Below are 22,462 nucleotides of genomic sequence, written 5' to 3'. Positions count from 1 at the left end.
AAATAATTCAGGTGAGCTGGGCCCTTTCCAAATAAATGCTGAGAGGTGCTGTGTTTATATGCTTCTTGTCCACTAGATTGAAACTTTAAAATCAGTTGTGAAAGCACTCTAAAGGGAAAGAGAAAATAAGGGTAAAATATTTCAGTTTCCTACAAGGAAAGTCTTAGTAGAAGTACAATGATTCCTTGCACCCCTTCTAGTTCTACAGTTCTTTAAATAAAATTGAGGGTCAGCAGAGAAGTTTTTTGTTTGTTTCTTGATTCACCTGATGTGAATGTCTTATATAAGTCAAATATATAAATTGTTTAAATTACATTATTATTTGTTTATATTGGTTCATTATATCATGAATCATGTTATAATTGCCTTGACTCTCCTACATTTAAATAGTCGTCATCATCATCATCATCATCATCCACTTTATTATGGCCAACGGCCAAATAAAATAAAACAACTACAAAATAATACAATCAGGTTACGGAATAAAAGCAGATAATAATACAATAAAACAAAAAGAAAGCAAATACTAATACAGTAAACCTTCACCAAATTTCTGCTACTCAAACCCTGCATCACTCCTTTCGATCCTCCTCTGCCATAGTTTGCCTGCTATAAAGCAGAACTTTGCAACTCTCAAGGAAATAGAATCGTTCAAATCCACCAATAAAAAATCTACTTTCACTTGCTCTGAAGCTGACCCAAACTGACTTAATACAGGGGTAATTAACTCTTCTCTGAGATCCCTATAGAAACTACATTTCAACAATATATGCTCGGTAGATTCCACTTCTCCTGCCAAACATGGACATAATCTTTGGTTATAGGGAACCTTATGAAATTGCCCTTCCATCACTGCCGACTGCAACACATTCAGCCTAGCCGCTTTTAAGGCCCTACGGTGCTCCACATAAGTTATCTGTCGTAAGTATCGTGCCAAACGTTGTCTATTTATTTGGGTTCCCATCCGTACTCCATACCCCACTTTACTAATATTGCTCTTTCTAGCTATGTCACTTATACGCTGGTTTATAGTATCTCTGGCCTTGGTAAACCCTAACTCCCTTATTGCCGGAAGTGAAAACCCCAACCAGCTTAATTTCCTGTCAATTGCACTTTTCCATCTGGTCTTATAATCATCCAGCAGAACCAGTGGGGCGAGGCCAGCTGGGAAAAAAACCAATTTAAGCCAATAGCCAAAAATGGCTTTCCAGATTCTGGCTTCGACAGAAAGCCATCCCATTTCTAATCTAAGACAAGCATTGGGAGCCGAACGAGCTACCCTCAACATACCCCTAAGGAATTTAGATTGAACCGCTTCTACCTTCCGTATATCTGCATAAGGGCCCAGCTGTGCCCCAACCAGCAACAGGGCAAGGGCCTTAGCCCTAAACAGTTCAAAAACCACCTGTACTAATTGTTCTTGTTTCCTAAGATGTAAAGAATAGAGTGCCGAAGCTACTTTTTGGGCGTTTTGCGTTATATAATCCCTATGGGCATTATTGGTCTTATTTGCCTGAAGGACTGTACCAAGATATTTACATTGCATAACCTGTTCTAAAATTTAAATAGTCTAGCCATAGACATAGACACATTGATACACCTTAGACATAGATGTATTGATGATATAATTATCATAACGAAAACAAAACAACAAGCAGATAAGGTATTTGATAGCATGAACGGGAGGGAGTATAAATTTGACGAGAGAAGCACCAGATAGTCAAGGCTGGTTACCCTTTCTGGAAACAGAAATTTGTCTAGGGAAGGATAACCTACAGACTAAATGGTACAGAAAATCAGCTAAAAAAATTTAATTATGAATAGCAGTTCATCACACCCTTTAGCAATCCAAGTCCATACAGTGAAAAATATAGCTAAAAGAGCAGCTGAAGTTTCATCTCAGGAACATAAGGGACAGGCTATAGAAAAAGCTAGGAATCTAGCAGAAACAAATGGGTATAAATTCCCCTTAAGAAGAACAGGGAGGTTCAAATATGTGGAGTATCAAAACAACCCACCCTCTGTATACCGTTACATCAATTGTAATGTATCTTAAATGTGAAAGCCAGTTTTTATTTTCCACTATATATCCAATAACTTGAATAAAAACAAATAAACTAACATTATATCGATTCTGATCCAAAATCTACATAAAATCACAATAATAAATCCAGTGAAATATAGCCACATGAACCAGTTATTCTTCCATTTTTTCAAATGCTTCACTTTCCACAAAGTTCATGTAGAGAAAACACATTACAGCTATGTATGTTTGACTTTGCCAGAAGTTTTTCCTCTTGTTATTGGAGTTCATCTGAAGAATGCATATTTCTTTGCAACTTATATGTCTCTGCCAAATGCATTTCTACCTTCTTGGTCTTCCTCAGTGGCACTTATAACAGTACTCATGCAAATTCTTCCTCCAAAGCATCAATAACAGTGTCAAAATGAGGAGGAATCTTGTATTATAAGCCTTTCTATCTTGCCTTCTTCGGATGGTGGTAAATATGTGGCAGATTTACCCGTGCTTAAGATCCCCTTTATTCCTAACAACTTTATTAGGCAGTGTCAGAAAAGTTAAAGAACGCATAAGATCATGGCTAATGTAGTATGCACAACCACCAAGACTTTGAAACAGCAGCTAGTAAGATCTAGATCAGGCTTCCCCAACCTGCGGCCCTCCAGATGTTGCTGTACTACAATTCCCATCTTCCCAGCCATAATAAGTTGTAGCTGGGGGTGATGGGAATTGTAGTTCAGCAACATCTGGAGGGCCCTAGGCTGGGGAAGCCTGATCTAGACTATACGATAAAAAGTGCAAAATTAAAGCCTGCCCAGTTTGTGAAATAGGGGAAGGGATCTGCAAACAAAAAGGAGGTATTTCCAAAATTACCTATACAGAATGTGGTGAAAATTATATAGGGGAAACAGGAAGACATTTGGTTACTATATTCAAAGAACACCTAGGAGATGTCAGACATATAAACAGGGAAAGGCCATGGTCAGTTCATATGAAAAATAAACACAATGGAAAAACAATGCCTCTTAAAGTGATCATCTTAGAGTGTGAGCAGTGTATGCTGAAAAGAAAGATAAGGGAAGCATTGTATTTAGATAAGTTACAGCCTGGGGTCAATGGTAAGGAAGAATTGAAAGAAATCTTAAAGTATATAGGCTATTAAAGGGTAAGAAGTAATTTAGCCCCCCCCCGCCCCACTATTCTCTCAGAGTTAGTGTTAAGCAGGCAAAGCTGTGAGTCATGCTTTATTAAAGGTATTCTGCTTTAATAAGATAACTCAGCAGCAAGATCTGCTGCTGCTTTGGGGAGACCCACAAAGGGGCAATATGAGGAGGAAAATGGCAGCTCGCCTGCTCTAAAGCTCTGGTGCAGCTTCGCACCTGTCATTTCACTTCTCATGAGGCATAACCCCACAGGTAGGAATGCAGAGAGACTGCAGAACGTGAAAGACAAGCTTTGGTGGGTGGTAGGTGGTGTCAGCAATCTGGCCACCCAGAAGGGAAGTCCAGGAAGATGTCCACAATACAAACTGGGCTGCAGAAACGAAACACGGCTCGGAATAGTTCTTTATATCAGGCTCGGGCTGAAAGCTGTCAACACGAGGGTTGACAAATGTTGTCTTCCAGCAGCTAACAGAAAGTTGCTGGCGTACTTTATAGTCCAAGCTGATAACTGTCAGCTGGCAAGGATTCAAGGCTTATCATCCCTCTGCAAGAGGCGTTTACTCCTTCTGATAGTTTCCAGCTGGGCTCTCTGCCTTGTGACACGCTGTTGCTGTGGAGTCAGTGAGGGTTGCCTGCATAGCTCATCTTCTAGTCTGTCCGTCGCTGTCTTTGCTGCCTCAGACTGCTGTGCCTGCTCTGACTGCTGTGCCTGCTCTGAAACATCAGCCGGACCTTCCTCAGCCGTCTCTTGGGAACTGACAGCTGGGCTCTGCCCCTCAGGCACCCCTGCATCGGCTGAAAGGCTGTCAGCTTCCCCTTCCTCCTCGCTATCTGAGATCGAGGGCGTGACAGGTGGAAATGTAGCTTCCTCTCGCCTCCCTCCTGCTTTCCCCTCCGGATCAAAAGCCAAAATGACAGGATGGGCTTGGCGGGGGCGGGGGGGGAGTTGCATTGTTCCCTGCGGTGAGTTGTCCCTGTGGCGAGTTGGCCGCATCTAATTGACCAGTGGCAAGTTGGCCACGGCGAGTTGTCATAGACCCGATATTCTAGTATTTAGTAAAACTTTGTGCAGCCTTTAAGAAAAAGCTATTAAAAGTTATTATTATTTCTTCTCTTTGTCTTCTACTTTTAGTTTTGTTGGGATTTTATTTAGGAATCCCGGGGGTGAGTAGTGCTTGTCATTACACTGAAAAAAATTATGAAGAACAACTATCATTTAGGGTAATATTTATTTGGCTAGATCTTAAGTTAGGCCCCACTTTTTCAACTAGTATTGAAAGCTGCACAAAGATATCTTAGAATGAGTTTTGTTCTAATAAATACCCCCATCTCTGGCAGCTGTAGCTTCTGCGCTCAAACTAAAGGACTCTGGTGTCTGAATTTTATTATCTGATATTATCTGATATTTATTATCTGATATCATACTGTTTGAACAGGCAGATCAATGTCATTTCTAGGGGCATTCGCTTGGCAGAAGCTTTGATACATCTTTACCTAGACGATGGTATTGCCAAGTTTTATTACTTTGATCTGCCATATTGACTGATTATTATCTGGGCCAACTGAGTTCATACAGGAGACACCTATCCCTAATACCCTGTTGTGATGCCAAAGTATGTATGTAGTCATACCTTGGGCTAAGGAGATGCAAGTGGACTTGTCACAGCCTGAAATAACAGAGAACTGTGTTTATCTTTACAGATCTAAACTGCGGAAATACAGATAACAGTAAATTAAGCAGTTTGTAAGGTTGAGTTGGGTAAGAAAGGTTAAGATTCAGAGATCAGTTAGGGAGCTCAAAGAATTGGTGGCCTGAAGAGCAGATGCCCATAAGACTGTTTTTGGCCTTTAGTGCTCCAGTGCTTTAAACTGGTGCTTCTTGAGGTCTGGAAGAGCCCTGAAGGTGAGCTATAAATTAAATGTTGCTTCCTACCAGAGGGGCACCTAGGCAATTATGGAGCCTTGACCTAAAGGTGTTTGGAGCTCTCCGCCCACCAACTGCAATTTAAACACCATCCCCCTACACACACATCGTGATGTACACAGTATTTTTAACATGTAGGTTTTTGAGGGCACAAACAGCAACTAAACTCACAAGAATGTAAGAATATAAAACAGGTATATTTATGCAAATATGCATTAGCAGAAACATTTCAACACACAACTTCCCATCCCACATATTTCTTTTTTCACTCCCCCTTCTGTCTCTAAAGTGCCCAGTGCCGATCACAATCACACTCGGCCGCCCGGCGCAGCATTGGCTGCTGGTGTGGCAACCACACCACCCAGGACAGACTAAAGAGGATTTGGAGGGCCCCAGGGTGTGTGGAGGCCCTGGACTTCAGCCCCGAAGTCCAGAGGTGAGAGCACCTCTGTTCCTACCAGTGAAAAAAACATGAAGAACTAGAATCTGAATGGGCGCACCTGTTCCTTGACTCTTTATAGGACTGGGGTTGTCATAGGTTCTGTCATTTTCATTAACTTGATAAGCTCTTTGGAGCAAACACTAACCAAAATTTTTCTGCAAAGATTCTGCAAATCTTTGAATTTCCATGTTTAATTTGAAGTGAATCATCCATAATATCTCCATAACAGTAACAGATATAGAAATCTCACACCTGAATGCAAACTGGGACTTCCTTCTTAGTATATGGACAAGTTGAACCTTGTGAAAAATAGCTGGCAGTAGGATTGGAGAACGACACACTAATCACCTGGTCATTAGAGTGCAACGTATTCACTCACTTTTGACAGTTTTAGAGGCACGCAGAGCAGAGCTCTTTTCTGGCACAAGAAAGTCACTGGCCAGACATTGGGCCCCCTCACATTTTTAGAAAGACTGATCAGGTTGTGGCAGGTCTGAAAGACCTGTTCACATACTGCTGAATATCTGAGCAGAGGGTTGCAGCATGTGCCTGTTTTAAACCACCTGGAGTCTAACCAGCTCCACCACGAACTGTGGGAAGGGTATAGGTTGCTGTCTCAGGGGAAGTGAAGTTTCCTGGAAAATAAAATATTCGTCTTTAATTTTTATTTGTTTATGCTATTGAGCTGATCAAAACACAATTTATCTTGAAAACTGCTTGAATTTGCTCTTCTAAAAATGTTGAAGGCCTGCATGGGTGCTCTGGAGTCTGTATCATTGGGATTTTTTTTTTTAAGCCAGAAATTGTGTAGGCATTATTGTGGCAGAATTGTGTACATCATGTTATGAACACTATCCAGTAGATTGCTTATGACAGTTGCATGGAAATGCTGACTGAGGGAGTAAAGCAGATTTAATCAGAAGTACCAATAGGAGCTTCCCTCTCTGGCAAAAAAAAACAAACAGTCATGGGGGACTCAGTCTAGATTGGGGTCACAGTGTGGGCTAAGTGTTAATGCTTCTCCAGTGCTGTTGTCCAGATTTGAATTCCTCCCTCCCTGTGGCCTGTAGCCAGCCTCAAAATTTTGGGGGTGGGATTGCAGAAGTCAGGGGCAGCAGGTTATAAAATGTTCAGTGAAAACTATCAGTGAGGCTGGGGAGGAAAGAGAATTTTTTGGTGTGGCAGGTACACACCATGCCACCAGCTGGCTACGGGCCTGAATGCCTGCTATCTAGTTGTTGTTTTTAAAGTAGCATGCCAAGGCCAACGATAACATTATGTGTAGTTTGGCCGCAAGGATCTATGAGTTCTAAGTTCTGATAGGCAATGAAGACATATGTATCCCTCACAATATCAGTCCGGTTATTTCTCAAATAAAATTAACAGTTGTGTGCATCAAATGGGTAGAGGATTTGGGCTGTGGCTATTTAATTCTTTTTTCCTAGTGTGCCATTATTTTAGGTTATAGTTGTCTGATATCCTAAGTAATGTAGTACTGATCTTCTGTGAAATGCACCAGTGCTGTAGACTGGATTAACTAACTCAGCACTAGCAGTCACAGGAAGTGGGTTGGATTTTGGTGACCTCCCATTCACTTGGAAATCTGCGTTGTCATCTGAAAATATATTATTGAGGGTCATGCAGCCCCTAGGGACATATTTTTGGGTGGCACAGCTGACTTCTAGGTGAAGGGAAGGTCATTGAAATTCCCACCCAACCCCCTGTGACCACTTGTGCTGAGTTAGTCTGAAACTTGTCTATGGCACCTGTGCATCTTATGGAATACTGCTGATTAATTAGGATGTCGGCCTGTCTCCAACCTTCTTTGGTTGGGCAAGGTAATTGAGAGGGTATGGCCTCCTAGCTCCAGGCCATCTTGGAGGAAACCGATTATCTAGACCATTTCAGACTGGCTTTTGGGATGGTTATGGGATGGAAACTGCCTTGGTCAGCTTGATGGATGATCTCCAATTAGGGATTGATAGAGGAAGTGTTACTCTGTTGGTCCTTTTGGATCTCTCTGCAGCTTTTGATACTATCGACCATAGTATCCTTCTGGAGTGTCTGAGGGGGTTGGGGTGGGAGGCACGGCTTTGCAGTGGTTCCGCTCCTATCCCTTGGGCAGATTCCAGATGGTGTCTCTTGGAGACTGTTGTTCTTCAAAATCTGAACCCTTGAATGGTGTCCCTCAGGGCTCTGTATTGTCTTCAATGTCATTTAACATCTACATGAAACCGCTGAGAGAGATCATCAGGAGATTGGTGCAGGGTGTTATCAGTATGTTTCTGACACCCAAATCTATTTCTCCATTTCAACATCATCAGAGAAGGCATAACCTCCCTAAATGCCTGCCTGGAAGCAGTGATGGGCTGGATGAGGGATAACAAACTGAGACTGAAGCCAGATAAGATGGTTGTACTTATAGTGCAGGGTAGGAACTCGGGAGATGATTTTGATCTGCCTGTTCTAGATGGGGTCACACTTCCCCAGAAGGAACTGGTACGCAGCCTGCGAGTGCTTCTGGGCCCAGAGATGCAAATTTTGGGCAGGATATTAAATATGTCAGATAGATAAATAGATAGTACTTCTAAATGTCCTACTGGCTGCTCTGCCATTTACCTCTTGCCTTAATTCCCACTTTCTTTCCCCTGTTTTCCTAATCTTTCAACACCCACACTTACTACAGATTTTTCCATTTCTTCTGCTGCTTGGATCTCTTTTCTCTTGCTGCCTCTGTGCCCCTTTGCTGCTCCTGATTTATTAAGGATGCCTCTGATGTTGGTTCTTTGTTAATCTTGCAAACAGATTGCACATTGACAAATCTGTTCAACTCGTTGTGACACATGTAATCTAGATTTATCCTCCAAATACTGACTGATGCTCTAACGAAGTGCAAGTGTTTTGTGGGATGTGTTGGTGCTGTGGATAAGTTCCAGACTAATGTAGCACTAGCACTTGCAGGGCGTGAATTTCAGTTACCCCTGCTTTCCCTGGAAGTCCCTTGGGGCTGTGCAGTCCCAAGAGATGCAGGGGTTCACCCCTCTCCCCAGTGGCCCCTTGGAGTAAGGGAGATAATGAAGAAAATAGGGAGGGGTGGAGCTGGTGGGCCCTCATGGGCTGGGGTTCATCCACTCAATTATAGCTACACCCCTGCCAGAGAGTGATTTTCATGTGACACTGAGGCTGAGCACTTCATGGGGAAGGGGAGTTCATTGAAAGTCACCTTGGCCATAAGTGCCAATGCCAAGTTAGTTGATCACATCTACAGCAAAGGTGCATTTCATGGACATTGGCAGTTTCTAAAAATGTCTGCCACTGCCTTGTACATCTTTACCAGTGGATAGTCTTTGGGAACAAGGTGAGCTAAAAGTTCAGATAGATAAATAGTAAATATAAACAATAGTAGCAATCAAAATTGTAGTTAATATTAATGAATAGTATTTCAGCAATTTATGCTGGTCTATGACTGTAATAAAGATTGATTGGTTGATTGTATTTCAGCATTGCTAATTCAGTCATGCAACTATACCCTTAATTTTTTAAACAAGCCATAAATGCTGAGGGTAAGGACAATAATTGAGTCAAAGACAGATGCAATTTGCAACAGGAAGAAAGTTTATTGTATTGAAGCAGTAAAGAGAATGTAGTTCTTCTCAGTAACTCTCAAAGAGTGTACCTCTGTAGAGTTGGAAGAAAGCATATTGTGTTCTTTTCTGTATCCCTTATTTCAAGAAACTACTAAGCTGTGATTGATTTTAGTTCCTGGAGGTTTCTTCTGCTTGGGTTTCCCCTTGCTGCCATGCGTTGAAGGGGTCCCTATTTTGTTTTTCATGCTTCTCATTTAGCTGCCCTTTCTTCAACTGATTTCACTTGAGAAGAGACTACTTTGCCATCCACCATCTCTTCCACAATGGTTTTAACCACCCTGGTTTTGGTGGGTTCTGAAAAGGAAAGATGCCATGACAATATTATCCATTAAGAATACAGTATTGGAATAAAAAAGTCAACAATGAAAGAAACTGAATTCACACGACTTTTTTCTTACCATGAAGTGATTTCCACATATGAGAAAACTACCAGAGCAAAACTGGGGAAGAGCCAAAGAGGCATTGGGCTTGAAGGCCAACACAAATGTGCAAGCCTTGGTAATCAAGTTTGTTGAAGCTCATATTGGCTTGTGAGCCCAAAGCTTATTAGCCATTTCATGCTGGTCAGATACATCTTACTGTGTCACTGAATATGAATTGACTGTGAAATGACACCTTGCAGATCTGCAGTTTACAGTATTAAGTTAAACTGCAGATTGTTGAGTTAAACTGAATACTGTAGGTCAGAATGCCTTATGGTGCTATCAATATACAGGTATTGTACTCATGTTAGTCCTGGGGTATAAAATGAATGAAAATGGGGCAGGATAATTAATTGGACTTCAAAAATCTTCAGTTAACTGGACTAATATCTGGTGCCTTAGTTGAGCCTCTTACTGCTATTAATGGGTTAGTGATAATTAGAGCAACCTTATTATTTTGCTTTCCAGGTTTCTCCTTTCACTAATGGGAAACAGTTTGAGAAATTTGTATGTAGCGCAATGGTTATTACTTTCTCCATTAACTCATTATTTGGATTTATGCATTACATGCTTGGTTATCTATAAATTCAGCAAAATAGCAGAGATAAATAAATGTCCTCCTCTCCACATTCTTAGATTTGTTCATAAGAAATTGATTTGTAGGTTTATATACTGTATTTTTAAATACAAAATAAAACTTAATGGTGATAAATGTATTACTGAGATAATAAATTGTAATTACCTCTGATGTGAACTTTTGGTTCGTAGAAAGATCGGAAACTGTTAAAAAGGAATAAAGCAATACTTGTTAATCCTCTTACCGTGCTGATTAATTTCTTAAAAGGGGGAAATGGTTGTGAGCAGAGGGCAGTACAAGTCTCAGTAAAAGGAGTTAGCTTCATGGTATAGTGTGTGTCTCATATTTCCAGTGGGTTCTTTCTTGCTATCAGTGCTTATGTTTTGAAAATGCTCATAAAATATTTGATGTTAATGAAATGAAATGAATAATTACATTCAGCAGATCAGAGTTTTTGGATGCTCAAGATTTACAGTTATAGGAGTTTTTGGTCTGGAATGCATCACTTATGGATGTTATTGATATGATAGAGAGAACCAGAAAGGTCCTTTGAAAAAGCAAAGTATATTCAAATGAAAATTTTTACTTTAAATTTGGTCATTGTGAAAGCATCCCTATTACCTATTTTTGTTCCATAGAGAACAGGTAATGTAATGCAAGCAAAGTGATACAGTGGTCCCTCGACTTACGAACTACTCGACATAAATATTTTTCGAGTTACAAACGGCAGTTTTAGATCCGGTTTTAGATGCGGTTTTTTCGACTTACAAATTTTTAGATGGGGTTTCCTCAACTTACAAATTTTACATGCGGTTTCCTTGACTTGCCTGCCTGTTTACTGCCTGTTTATTCTTGAAAAGAAATGTTCCTGTGCAGTTTGCAAGCCTTACTGGGGGTCTGGGTATTTTTTCTAGGCTCCGGAACGCATTAATCCGTTCCCAATGCATTCCTATGGGAAACCGCTTTTCAACTTACGAACTTTTCGACTTACAAATGTGCATTCGGAATGGATTAATTTCGTAAGTAGAGGGACCACTGTATCTTTGGATCAATTCCAGGTGCTTTTAAACTCTGGGAACAAGGTTTTGGAACATAGGAACATGGGAAGTTGCGATATACTGAGTCAGACCATAGTTCCATCTAACTCAGTATTGTTTACACAGACTGGCAGCGGCCCTATCTTAGAGATGCCAGGGAGGGAACTTGGAACCTTCCACTCTTCCCAGAGCGGCTTCATCCCCTAAGGGAAATATCTTGCAGTGCTCACACATCAGGTCTTCCATTCAAATGCAACCAAGGTGGACCCTGCTTAGCTAAGGGGACATGTCATGCTTGCTACCACAAGACCAGCTCTCCTTTGAGTCACACAGAACCCTTCCCATTCATTTAAAACAAAAAACAGAAAAAGGTGCAATTGATGCTAAAGGTTTTAAAATATGTTGGTTTTTTAAAAAGCCTAATTAATTTCCTCTTTCTGAATGAGCTTTGAATTTAAACCAGCCTGTTTTAACTGTGTGGGATTACAGTTCAGTGCATAATAACAATGATAATGATAGTAATTCATTAAGAGCTTAAATGGTACTACAGATAGGAGACAAAGCCTTGCTTTGCTGGTGTATTATCAAAGATAAACAATATTTAAAAGAAAACAAATACAAAGGACTTTTAAGGCTAAGAGTGAAGAAATTGAAACAGGAGAATTTGATGGAGAATTTATTAGACTTTCTATTTATTTACATACTAAAATTCATTGTTGTCAGGGTACGTTCCAACACATAAATAAAACCCTAACATGCCAGAGATGATCTGTTTATCAGGGGGCTAGATATCTGTTTTGAGCATCAAACCACTAGCTGCTGGAATGAGATGGAGAGGGAGGCAGAATATTTCATGTGACTACCAACTTGATTCCCACCACTGCCACTACCCTTTATTTTGCTTACCTTTCCCCATCTAGCAGGCGCCTGTATGTTTCAATTTCCATTTCCAGGCGGGTCTTGATGCCTAGTAGTTGTTGATACTCTGAATTTTGGCACTCTGTCTCAGACCTGATCTGCTGTAGCTGTTCCTCCAGATTGCTAACTTGATGCTGTAATTGTGAAAGCTGGGTGCTGTACGACCCTTCAGTTTCTGTCACAGTACCTTCCAGAGAGGCTTTCTGTCAGTAATAGAAGAAGAAAAAACGGAGGTGTTTTAGTACAAATGAAGGCAAAATGGCAGTCGAGGCCAGTACTGTATGTATTTTTCACATTACCCTGGAGTTGGCTGAATGAGTGTGACATTTTGGTTTTATTGCAGTTTGGCATCTAAATAGTCTTGTATTAAACATAAAGAAATTTGTGTGATTCCCAGTACTAATGTAATGGCTGAACTTGAAGCTCAGTGAACAGCATGTAGAATCTACCTGCTTCCTTGCAGCTCAAGTTACTTAGGGAGGGAGCCAATATTTGATGGAACAATTCAGTTGAAGCAACTATTCCCCTGAATCCAGGAGCACTACTGAATTTGGTTAACTATCTAGAATCTATAAGGTTTCCTAGAAACTGGAAACATGGAAGCTAAGTCTTGGGAGAAGCAGTCTGGCGGTACAGTGAGTTCCTTGGGCTCTGGGGCCTACATTGATTCTTGGGTGCAGTTGATTCTTGCTGTGCCTTTGGCTACAGGCCTATAATTTCTCTTCAACCTAAGAATTTGTAAGATTTTTTTTTTTTTTAAGCATTTATCTCCAATACTTTGTTTCCCAATGGGGAACTGATTCTGCAGAGGCTGTTTTGAATTTTCTGCTGTTTGGGAAAGGGAGAGCAAAACACAAACCTTAGCTAGAAGGGATTGTAGCTCAATTTCCATTGCTTGTATGGAGCGTCTCAGTTCTGTTAATTCACTCCTGGCTGAGCTTACAGCACCCGCATCGTCATAGATCTGCTGCTGCAGTGGTTGACTCTAGAAGGGGAAAAAATGTAAAATATAACTTGATAGAAGAGATGTTTTTGTTGTACAGTGTGCTTCTGTCTTGTAGAACACTTTGATATAGAACCATTTTATCCAGTGTCCTAGATAAATGGTGTAAGGAATCGCTTTGGATCACTATAAATTAAAAATGAAGAGAGAAATTTGAAACGGACAAAATCAAATAAGCTATTTATACAGCCTGGGGACTGGGTTGGTTTACCATAGCGGTATGCCTCCCTGTTCAAACCCCCTCACCTTCTAAGATTCCAAATAAAAGCCCTGTTCTGGGTTCCATTTGTTAAAGAAGTAAAATGATCCAAGATTTGGAATATACCCTGTTCTGCACTGGTCCTGATGTTATGGAATTCCTTCCCCCAAATATCTCACATTTACTTCTTTTCAGAAAATGCTGACACACATATTTCAAGGATCTGGTTTAATTAGTATGTGGTTGCTATTCTTAGGTAGTGTTACTACTTGTAAACTGCTTTGGGTGTTAAAAAACTTAGGGATATTTTAAAGTACAATATTAAACTGCAAATAAAACCTTGGTGAGTATGTGTGCATGTGTGTTTATTAAATAAACAAACACACACTCTCATCAAGGTTTTCAATTAGCAGTTTGATTTTGTACTTTAAAATATCCCTGCCCAATACATTTTATCTCCCCTCCGTTTTCTTTCTCTTTAGGAAAATAACTAGTGGTTTTCTTAAAGTAGTTGATTATTGAGCTGGTTAGTAAAAGAGCCCCAGAAAAAGTTTTTTGAAGCTCTAAGTGTTGAAAAAGTGTATGATCTACAAAGTATTTCATTGTCTATTGTAAAGAAATAGTAATAAATTTAGGATCATGCCATTTATGTCTGGTGGCTGCTTTTTGCCCAATATATTCAATTACCTACAGCATCAGTAGATATTATATCTCCAGAGCCAGCGTGGTATAGTGGTTAGAGTGCTGGACTTGGACTGGGGAGACCCGAGTTCAAATCCTCATTCAGCCATGAGACTTGCTGGGTGACTCTGGGCCAGTTGCTTCTCTCTCAGCCTAACCTACTTCACAGGGTTGTTGTGAGGAGAAACACAAGTATGTAGTACACCGCTCTGGGCTCCTTGGAGGAAGAGCGGGATATAAATGTAGTAATAATAATAATAATAACAATAATAATAATAATAAGTGAAGAGCATATAATTCATTTCATATTCAGAAGTCATTCTTCTTACCATTTTGTTGAACTGTTCCTCAGCCTCTCTGCGATTCTGTTCTGCAAGGTCTTCATATTGAGCTCTCATGTCATTCAGCAGCTTGGTCAGGTCTACTCCTGGGGCGGCATTCATTTCCACAGTGACATCACCCGTACAGCTACTTTTCAGTAAGGTAATTTCCTGGGCACGAATGTTGGAAATAAGTTACTTGGGCTGAAGAATTGGTCTAAAGTCCAGAAACAGTGACCCTTAAGCTACTTAATCTAGAACGACATCCACTGAAATCTATTGTAAAATCTAGGGTCAGCATCAGGGGCCAGCACTGGGCAGCTGCTGAGGGCCCAAGGCCACTATAGGGGGTCCACTGCTTTATTGTTACCATGATGGTCCTCAGATCTCCGAAGAGCTCTCTGCTGCCTGCAGAGAATGCTAAGTGATGAGATATCATCTGAGACCAAAAAGGGGCACTTTACTAGGTCATCATTTCAGCCAGGGCTCAGTCAAAGGACTTCATTTCAGTTCTCTAGGAACTGCTCAGGAATAATGAAGTGATAATAAGAGAAACCACCTCTCTGAGCATAAACAGAGTTCCCCTCTCTCACTACCAAGAAACCACAGCCTTCCCATCATATCTGCAACTAGGGGGAAGGACCAACAAGGCAAATCTAGGGCCTGACACCTCTTTCTAGAAATATCATGTTCTATATACGCTAAGAGGCATCACTCTAGTTGTTGTTATGTTGATTCCAGATAAGAACTGCATAATAGGCAAATATATGTTGTTTGCTGGACCAACATAGGTGTACAGAGGAGTAGGATAGTTTCTGGGTTGCATAAGATTCTTTTATCAGGCAGTACTAAGGTTTCCCTGTAACTGAAACCTGGCATTCTCTTACCACCATCCTTTAATAGAGCCATTAAAACCATCACCTTCACATTTTCCCATCTCTCTAAATGAGGAATTAGCATTTTCAGAAGTTGAAAAATATAAATTCTTAATTATATGTTTGCTAGAACTGTTTCCAGAACAAATACAACAAAGAAAACTGTTTTCATCTTGTTAGCCGAAGTTAGTCATAGGGTCTGTAAAGCTCTGAAACTGATCCACATTGTCTTCCTGGCACTGGAGTACTCATCAGGCATAAGAATTCTAAGCAAGCCAATGTATTCCAAAGAGTTGAATGTGTATTCCAGCAATACTCATATCCATCCTAAATATGCCAGATTTACTTGTAATAGTAAATCTATTAAAACTAAAGACTAAAAGCATAAAATTATGATCTTCCTAGCTGTTTTGGGGTGTTCCATCCTTAGCCAGTTACCTAGTCCCCATCTTTTGGATTAAGCAGTGGACCACACAGGCAGTAGTAGATACTGAATAAACCAGTTTGATATAATCTAAATCCATTCATTTAGACAATTAGTCATCACTTGACAGTTCTGCTGGAGTTTTGAATAAAGGCAATCATGGAAAACACATGCATTCTGTTAAGTTGCTTCATAGGTATTTCTTCCTTGTCTTTACAATAACCCATCTGAAGGCTTTCTAAAGCTCAAGTCTGGTTCAGAAGTATTTACAATCTGTTATGTGAGTTGGTTTTATATTTGTTTGCAAGCACACACACACATACACATACTTCTACACATACCGACTATAAGAAAACTATATTGTTTTGTAGCTATCCATCCTGACTCTTGGAATTAGGTGGGCTCTGGGTAGATAAGAGTGAAGTTGACATGTCCAAATATCTGCCTAATGAGCTTCATAGCTGAGCAGGAACTTGAACCTAAGTTTCCTCATATCCAAAGTCAATATTCTAACTATTGCATTGAACATTTTCTGTCCTGCTGCCTATTCTGCCTCTTGAAGGCTCATGGTCTGTGTATGCTCTTTAACTGGAGTTGGATTTGAAACCAAACATTTCAGAAGGAAAAAAAAGTAAAGTTCTTTACCTCCTCATGATTCTTCTTAAGATAAGCCAGTTCCTCTGTGAGGCTTTCAAGCTGTGCCTCCAGGTCAGACCTGTTCATGGTCAGGTCATCAAGAACTCTGCGCAGACCATTGATGTCTGCTTCAACACTCTGGCGAAGGAAGAGCTCGTTTTCAAATCTAAAAGTGGAGAGAGTGAGTATGTGAAAGTAATTCAGGTTTAGCTATTTGTAAAGACAGAAAATGAAAACACATAATCAGGATGGGAAAATACAATGAAAATTAAATGTTCTGTGTAAGTTGTAATTAAAATAATGAAAATGCAAAGATAAGTCCCTTGTCCCTGTATTGTACAAATGTAACATTGCTAAAGTAGTGCTGTTGTTGTTTTACATTAGGCCCTTTAATGAATGTTAAAAGCAGAACATTTTGGAGTTAGCTTACTTCAGTCGGAAGTCATCAGCAGCAAGCCTGGCATTGTCAATCTGCAACACTACATTGGCATTGTCAGTTGTAACATTGACTATCTGAAATGAAACATGAAAAGAACAAAGCAGTGTTTTTCCTTTTTCCTTTTTGGCAGATGTCCATTTTCAGCTTAAATAGTATTACACATGATCATAACAGAGAAAAACTGTGTCTTTTTTACAACATAAATCTTGTACCTCAATATGTTTTCTAAACCTTTCTCAACTCCAAATGTGTAGATTATAAAGACTTATAGGCAATGATCTTTGGTTTTTATATCAGTTTTCAACATACATACTTTAACTTATAGTCTATAAACTTGATAAAAAGAGTTAATCAGTATTCAGCTTAAATACAAGTACTTAGTTAATTTGTGGAGAAAACTCAGATTACTAACAATAAGCTTCAACAATTTTGAATGTTGTTGGTTGGAATAAATATTTTATGTTAGAATTATAAAGCTTTAAATAATTTGGGCAATGCAACCTAAAGGTAAAGTTGTGCCATCGAGTCAGTGCTGACTCCTGGCAACCACAGAGCCATGTGGTTTTCTTTGGTAGAATACAGGAGGGGTTTACCATTGCCATCTCCCACGCCGTATGAGATTATGCCTTTCAGCATCTTCCTATATCGCTGCTGCCAAATATAGGTGTTTCCCATACCAATGGGGTTTTGAACCAGCAACTTCTTGCTCCCTAGGCAAGTTACTTCCCCACTGCACCTTTAGGTGGCCACAACCTAATTAAATGGAAATGGAACAAAAGAATTCAGCCAAGAAGAATTCTCCAATGGTGGATTCTTTAAATGTGCACTTGACATATACCCATTAGCTGTCTTATGGATACCAGAAAATAAGAGTGAGAAAACAGGTAAAGCTCTTTATTTTATTGGGCTTCTTTATCCATTATTTTGTACAATAAAAGATAGAACCATTATCTTTTTTTCTCTTACACATAATAGAGCACAGTTCCCCTGGGGATGTCCTTTGCGCAAGCCATACTGAAGTGAATGGGGAGCTGCACATGTCTCATGCAGATTTCATTAATTTTTAGTAGGACTTACTCAGAAGATGTTACTGCTCAGAGCATACACAATTGTGCAGAATGTTGCTGAAAATTGTTTTCTTACCTGGTTTCGAAGATCTTCAATTATATGGTGATATTTGCTGTAATCACGGACAACTCCAGGAGCTCCAGGTCCATTTTTTTCATACCAGTGACGGATTTTAAGCTCAAGCTCAGCATTGGCCTCCTCCAGAGAACGGACCTTTTCCAGATAGTTTGCTAGGCGGTTGTTGAGGTTCTGCATGGTTTCTTTTTCGGCACCAGCCAAGAGGACAGTCTCACCCCCACCAAAGCCACCCCCCATGCTACCCCCCATGCCACCACCCATGCCGACAACAGAACTAGAGCGATAGCTTGCTCCATAACCCCCACCTGCCACAGAGGCACTACCAAAACAAGCTCCACCATAGCCAGCTCCACCATAGCCAGCTCCACCAAAGCCACTGCATGCACCCCCTCCATAGCCACTGCCTAGCCCTGCCAGAGATCCCCCACCAAAGTTATACAGACTGCCTCCTCCAATACTTCCCATTTTGACACCTCCATCACCCGTAACAAGGGAAGAAATTCTCCTGGATCCAGAGGAAATCCGAACAGACATGGTAGCCAAGTGATATGATTTGGTAAAATGCAGTAGATGGAGTCAAAGAGCAAGTAGAATCAAAGGACAGGCAGATAGTGTGCTAACGGGGCACTTTTCTTTGCCTTTTATATAGACTTGTCTGGGTGTTGCTTTTTAAATTCCTCCTACCTGTGGCCAAAAAAAATTTGTCTACTCAGCTGTAACTGGTTTTCTTTTCTCTCCTTCTGCAATTAGCATTTAATTCAACACTGTGTCCATTTACACAGTTTTGTGCCCTTAGGGTGTTTGTTATGCTGGGGGCGGAGTAGGGTGGAACAAAGTTAAAAATTCATTATTATATTGCAATGGTAGATTAGTCATTCTTTTCTTCTTCTAGACCCCAGGCATAACTCTCCCCGTTGCCAGAGCAAATCTCCAAGTGACATATGTTTGCTATATTTCTCTACAAGTTTCTTCTGCTCATTCACACAACAAAATTGTGATGGGCCTCAGTGTTTGTTTTAGATGTATTATTTTCCCTTTTGAGTGTTTGCTTCTTCTGGTGGGATCCTGTTCATTTCTGTTTAATCTGTTCTATCAGTTTCGTTCTAGTAATATCATCCCCTTTGTTGCTGGAAGGATATGTTGGAAGGACCCCGAATACTATAAGGTTTTCAAAAGCCATCTCTCATTGGTGTAGACTGCGCCTTTTCTGGACTTTAAAATGGAGGACAGACCTTCTAAAACTTAAATGAGGAACAAAATATCTTGAATTGACATAATAGAGGCAACATTATTATTAAAAATGGCAAATAAGTGGGTATTTTAGAGGGAGCGTTGGTACTTTGTGTAATGAGCATTTTCTAAGGTAGAATTGGGAGTTATGAAAAGGTGTTTTCACACAAAGCACAAAAAGAGCCTTTGAGCTTCTCTCATGCTATTTGTGCATGGCAGTGAAAATGAAATGAGGCAGAAAAGGAGTCTTTTTTAATTTAAATGCCCACCCAAACCAATGTAGGCATGATGTCTGACTTACAGGCATTAAAAATGCTTAAGTCAATGTTTGCATCATGTGAAAACACTAATTTACAGTATGCGGTTGCAAGATGTGGAGATGCGGTTGCAAGATGCGCCTATGTCTCACATGGAAATATATGGTATTGTAATTCACAGAAAGTACTAAAAAGTCCTACTAATTTTTATGTGACATGCATCACCTGTGTGCATTTCCTCAGAAACTAGTCCCATTGAGTTCAGTGGGACTATGTGAGTGTAGGATATGCGTGTGCAGCCTTGAGCACTCTTTTATGTTTCCCTAGGACTTTCTGAGTGTCCCTTCCATAGGGAGCTTGGGATGTTGTATTGTAAGACAGGAATGTTTTGAAGACACCAAGAATACCAATTCTATCAGGAGAACAGGAACATGTGAATATCTGTGATACAGTACAAGAGGACAGACCGGCAGACTCACAAAATAAAGTTAAAAATCAAGGGGGATAGCCACATTCTATGAATGCCCCTTTGGGACTAACTAGAATAATTCAGTAGTCAAAAGTCTTAAACAGAACTGGATGCTTAGTGGCTTCAAAACAGATGCAGCTAATGCTTAGAGAAGTATTAATAGGATGCCCAAGTCATGCCCAAATGACCCTCATGTTCAGAGACTGGAAATGATACATGGGTTATTTCATCATTTCCATCAGACCCACACAGCTGGCAGGGACAGTGGAACAGTGTAGGCTCTACATTTCTCATGGGCGGCTTCCCAGGTTTTGGTTATTAGCTTTGGCACACAGGTAGAGGCATGGAAAACTGCCATCTGAACAACCTTCAGATATATACATTGCATCAGATATATACATTGGGTCAGAACTGTTGGATCAAAACTGTTGTAACTACTCTAAAGGAGTGATTTTGAGAAAGAAAGTATGTGATAACCAGTTTTAATTATATGATACCATGAGTCAATTGGAATCCTGAGAAACTGGGCTGGCCTGAAGGAGTCCACTCCAAAGCCATTGTTCTTGGTGTGTTTGTCTGTGTGTAAGTGTTATTATTGACTGACATTCAGACTAAGGCTGTGCTAATACAACAAACAAAGTTGTGCACATGCAAGAAGGCTGCGTAGTTATACAGATGCTTAAAATTGTGCAGGCTCTTGTACTTTTGTGCTTGTGCTACAAGGATAGCAGACAAGGGGCTGATATCCAGGCTAGTGTGCAAAGTTGTGTGGTGCTCTGCGATGTTTCACAACCGCTAGTGGGAGACCTTCTCTGAGATATGTACAAGGTTGCACTGTAAGGTTGCACAACCTGTTGTGAAATGTGTTGTCAACATCTGCTAGCACAAGGACTAAGATTCTTGTGGTAGTGCAGCAGCATTGTACTACCACGACACTAATCTGCAATGTAAGCTCCCCGCTTAGCTGAAGCAGCTCAACATCCATGTACTATAGCATAGTACAACTACAAATATTTATATACCGCTTTTCAACAAAAGTTCCCAAAGCGGTCTACATAGAGAAATAAAAATAAATAAAGATGGATCCCTGTCCCCAAAGTGCTCACAATCTTGTGGCAGAATTCTCTGCCATGAGATGTGGTGACAGCCAACAACCTGGATGGCTTTAAGCGGAGTTTGGATAACTTCATGGAGGAGAGGTCTATCATCGGCTACTAGTCGGAGGGCTACAGGCCACCTCCAGCCTCAGAGGCAGGATGCCTCTGAGTACCAGTTGCAGGGGAGTAACAGCAGGAGAGAGGGCATGCCCTCAACTCCTGCCTGTGGCTTCCAGTGGTGAAACTGGATGCTGGACGAGATGGACCTTGGGCCTGATCCAGCAGGGCTGTTCTTATGTTCTAATCTAATGAGATAAACACCAGCAACAGCCACTGGAGGGATGCTGTGTTGGGGTGGATAGGGCCTGTTGTTCTCCCCCTGCTCAGTAAAGAAAATCACCACTTTAAAAAGGTGCCTCTTTGCTCAGCAGGGTAACTGCTAATATTATTAATGCTGGTAGTATTCTGGTGCTCAGCTATTATTATTGTTGCTGTTTGTTGTTTGTAGTTTGTTTATTTTGGTTTCAATTAAAATGTCCCCAAAGTGATTTTCTTAGGAAAAAAATAATAATAAGGTGATGGTTCTTTGGAGCTATTCACATGACCTACCGAGAGGGTGGGGGGAAAGCTGCCTAGACCCGACCTTCCCGCCAAGACGACCAGTAAAGGTTTGCTGGGAGCTCAGACTGCACTCCCAGGTGATGGTATGATGTCTCCCTGCCTCTGGGTATCTCTCAATGCATCTCATGCTGAGTACAGTGCATTGGAGGATTCTCCCAGGAGACAGGAGCACTAGGTGCCCATCTTTGTGTCTCCTTGGGCTGCGTGCAGCCCGAGGAGATACATGATCCTGTAGCCCAGGTTAAGGGTGTGCCTGCTGCCTTAACCCTGACTAGCAGCTGTTTTAAAAGCTGGGCTATGCAGCTTTGCCCCACTGGGATTGGGCCCAATTCTAGCGGTTCTCATGCTCAGCCTAACCCAGGCTGGGCTTCTTTTGCCTGGGTTAGGCTGCGCGTAAGAACAGCCTCTTCGTTTCCAAAGGACTCACGATCTCAAAAGACACACAAGATAGACGCCAGCAATAGCCTCTGAGGGGATGTTTTGTTGGGGTTGAATTGGGCTGGTTGCTTTTGCTCTCCTAAATATAAGAGAATTACCACTTTGAAAAGTGCATCTTTTCCCAGTTAGCAGAAGATATTAGATGTTTAGAAGGCAAAGAAGATTTATTTAAAAGTTGTTATAGAAAAAGCTGAAACAAACAAAATCCTCCCTAAAGTCTTTTCAGAACTTGTTTGTGGTGCAGTTAGCTTTTAATAGCAATAAGGAGACATATTCTCCTTCCATTGGAGGCAGTTAATAAACTGTGGTTAAGAAGAAGAAATCATAAACTTCCTGGTTCTCATTTTTTAAAAAAACTGTAAAGAACCTTTGAGATTAAGCTGCATTGTCTTCTGCATTATAGTGAAGACCTTATATTTTGCATGTTGTGGGTGGCTATGTGGAATATCCTTTAAAGGAATGGATTTTTGCTAAAAT

The 22,462-nt window shown here is 40.7% G+C and overlaps 1 protein-coding gene and 1 long non-coding RNA gene across 11 annotated transcripts in view; one reads left to right on the top strand and one right to left on the bottom strand.

Moving 5' to 3' along the window:
• LOC128329163 (uncharacterized) overlaps positions 1-22,462 on the top strand; it is a 199,736-nt gene that overhangs the window by 35,145 nt on the left and 142,129 nt on the right. For 5 of the 9 annotated variants that reach the window (XR_008309539.1, XR_008309542.1, XR_008309544.1 and 2 more), the window contains exon 2: positions 14,386-14,516. The exons of 1 other annotated variant lie outside the window; for it this stretch is intronic. This is a non-coding gene — a long non-coding RNA (uncharacterized LOC128329163). Of the gene's footprint in view, positions 1-12,182; positions 12,430-12,807; positions 12,889-14,385; positions 14,517-22,462 lie in introns of those variants that run through there. 3 more of the 9 variants (XR_008309540.1, XR_008309545.1, XR_008309546.1) reach the window with 3 other exon arrangements.
• On the bottom strand, positions 9,144-18,407 carry LOC128329155 (keratin, type I cytoskeletal 24-like). 2 transcript variants are annotated; one of them, XM_053259740.1, is made up of 9 exons: positions 17,871-18,407; positions 16,719-16,801; positions 16,298-16,454; positions 14,363-14,524; positions 13,010-13,135; positions 12,139-12,353; positions 12,059-12,091; positions 11,781-11,810; positions 9,144-9,474 (listed from the first exon to the last, which is right to left on the bottom strand). In XM_053259740.1, the coding sequence occupies exons 1-9, from the start codon at positions 18,405-18,407 to the stop codon at positions 9,387-9,389; spliced, it is 1,431 nt and encodes a 476-aa protein (XP_053115715.1). In that variant the 3' UTR covers positions 9,144-9,386. The 2 variants fall into 2 exon arrangements, with proteins under 2 accessions (XP_053115715.1, XP_053115714.1); XM_053259739.1 differs by lacking the exons at positions 11,781-11,810; positions 12,059-12,091 and adding an exon at positions 10,361-10,398 and having other exon boundaries at positions 9,144-9,490.

This window comes from Hemicordylus capensis, chromosome 6 (genome assembly GCF_027244095.1).
Source record: "Hemicordylus capensis ecotype Gifberg chromosome 6, rHemCap1.1.pri, whole genome shotgun sequence".
NCBI lineage: Eukaryota > Metazoa > Chordata > Lepidosauria > Squamata > Cordylidae > Hemicordylus > Hemicordylus capensis.
This window is presented reverse-complemented; position numbering and strand designations above follow the sequence as displayed.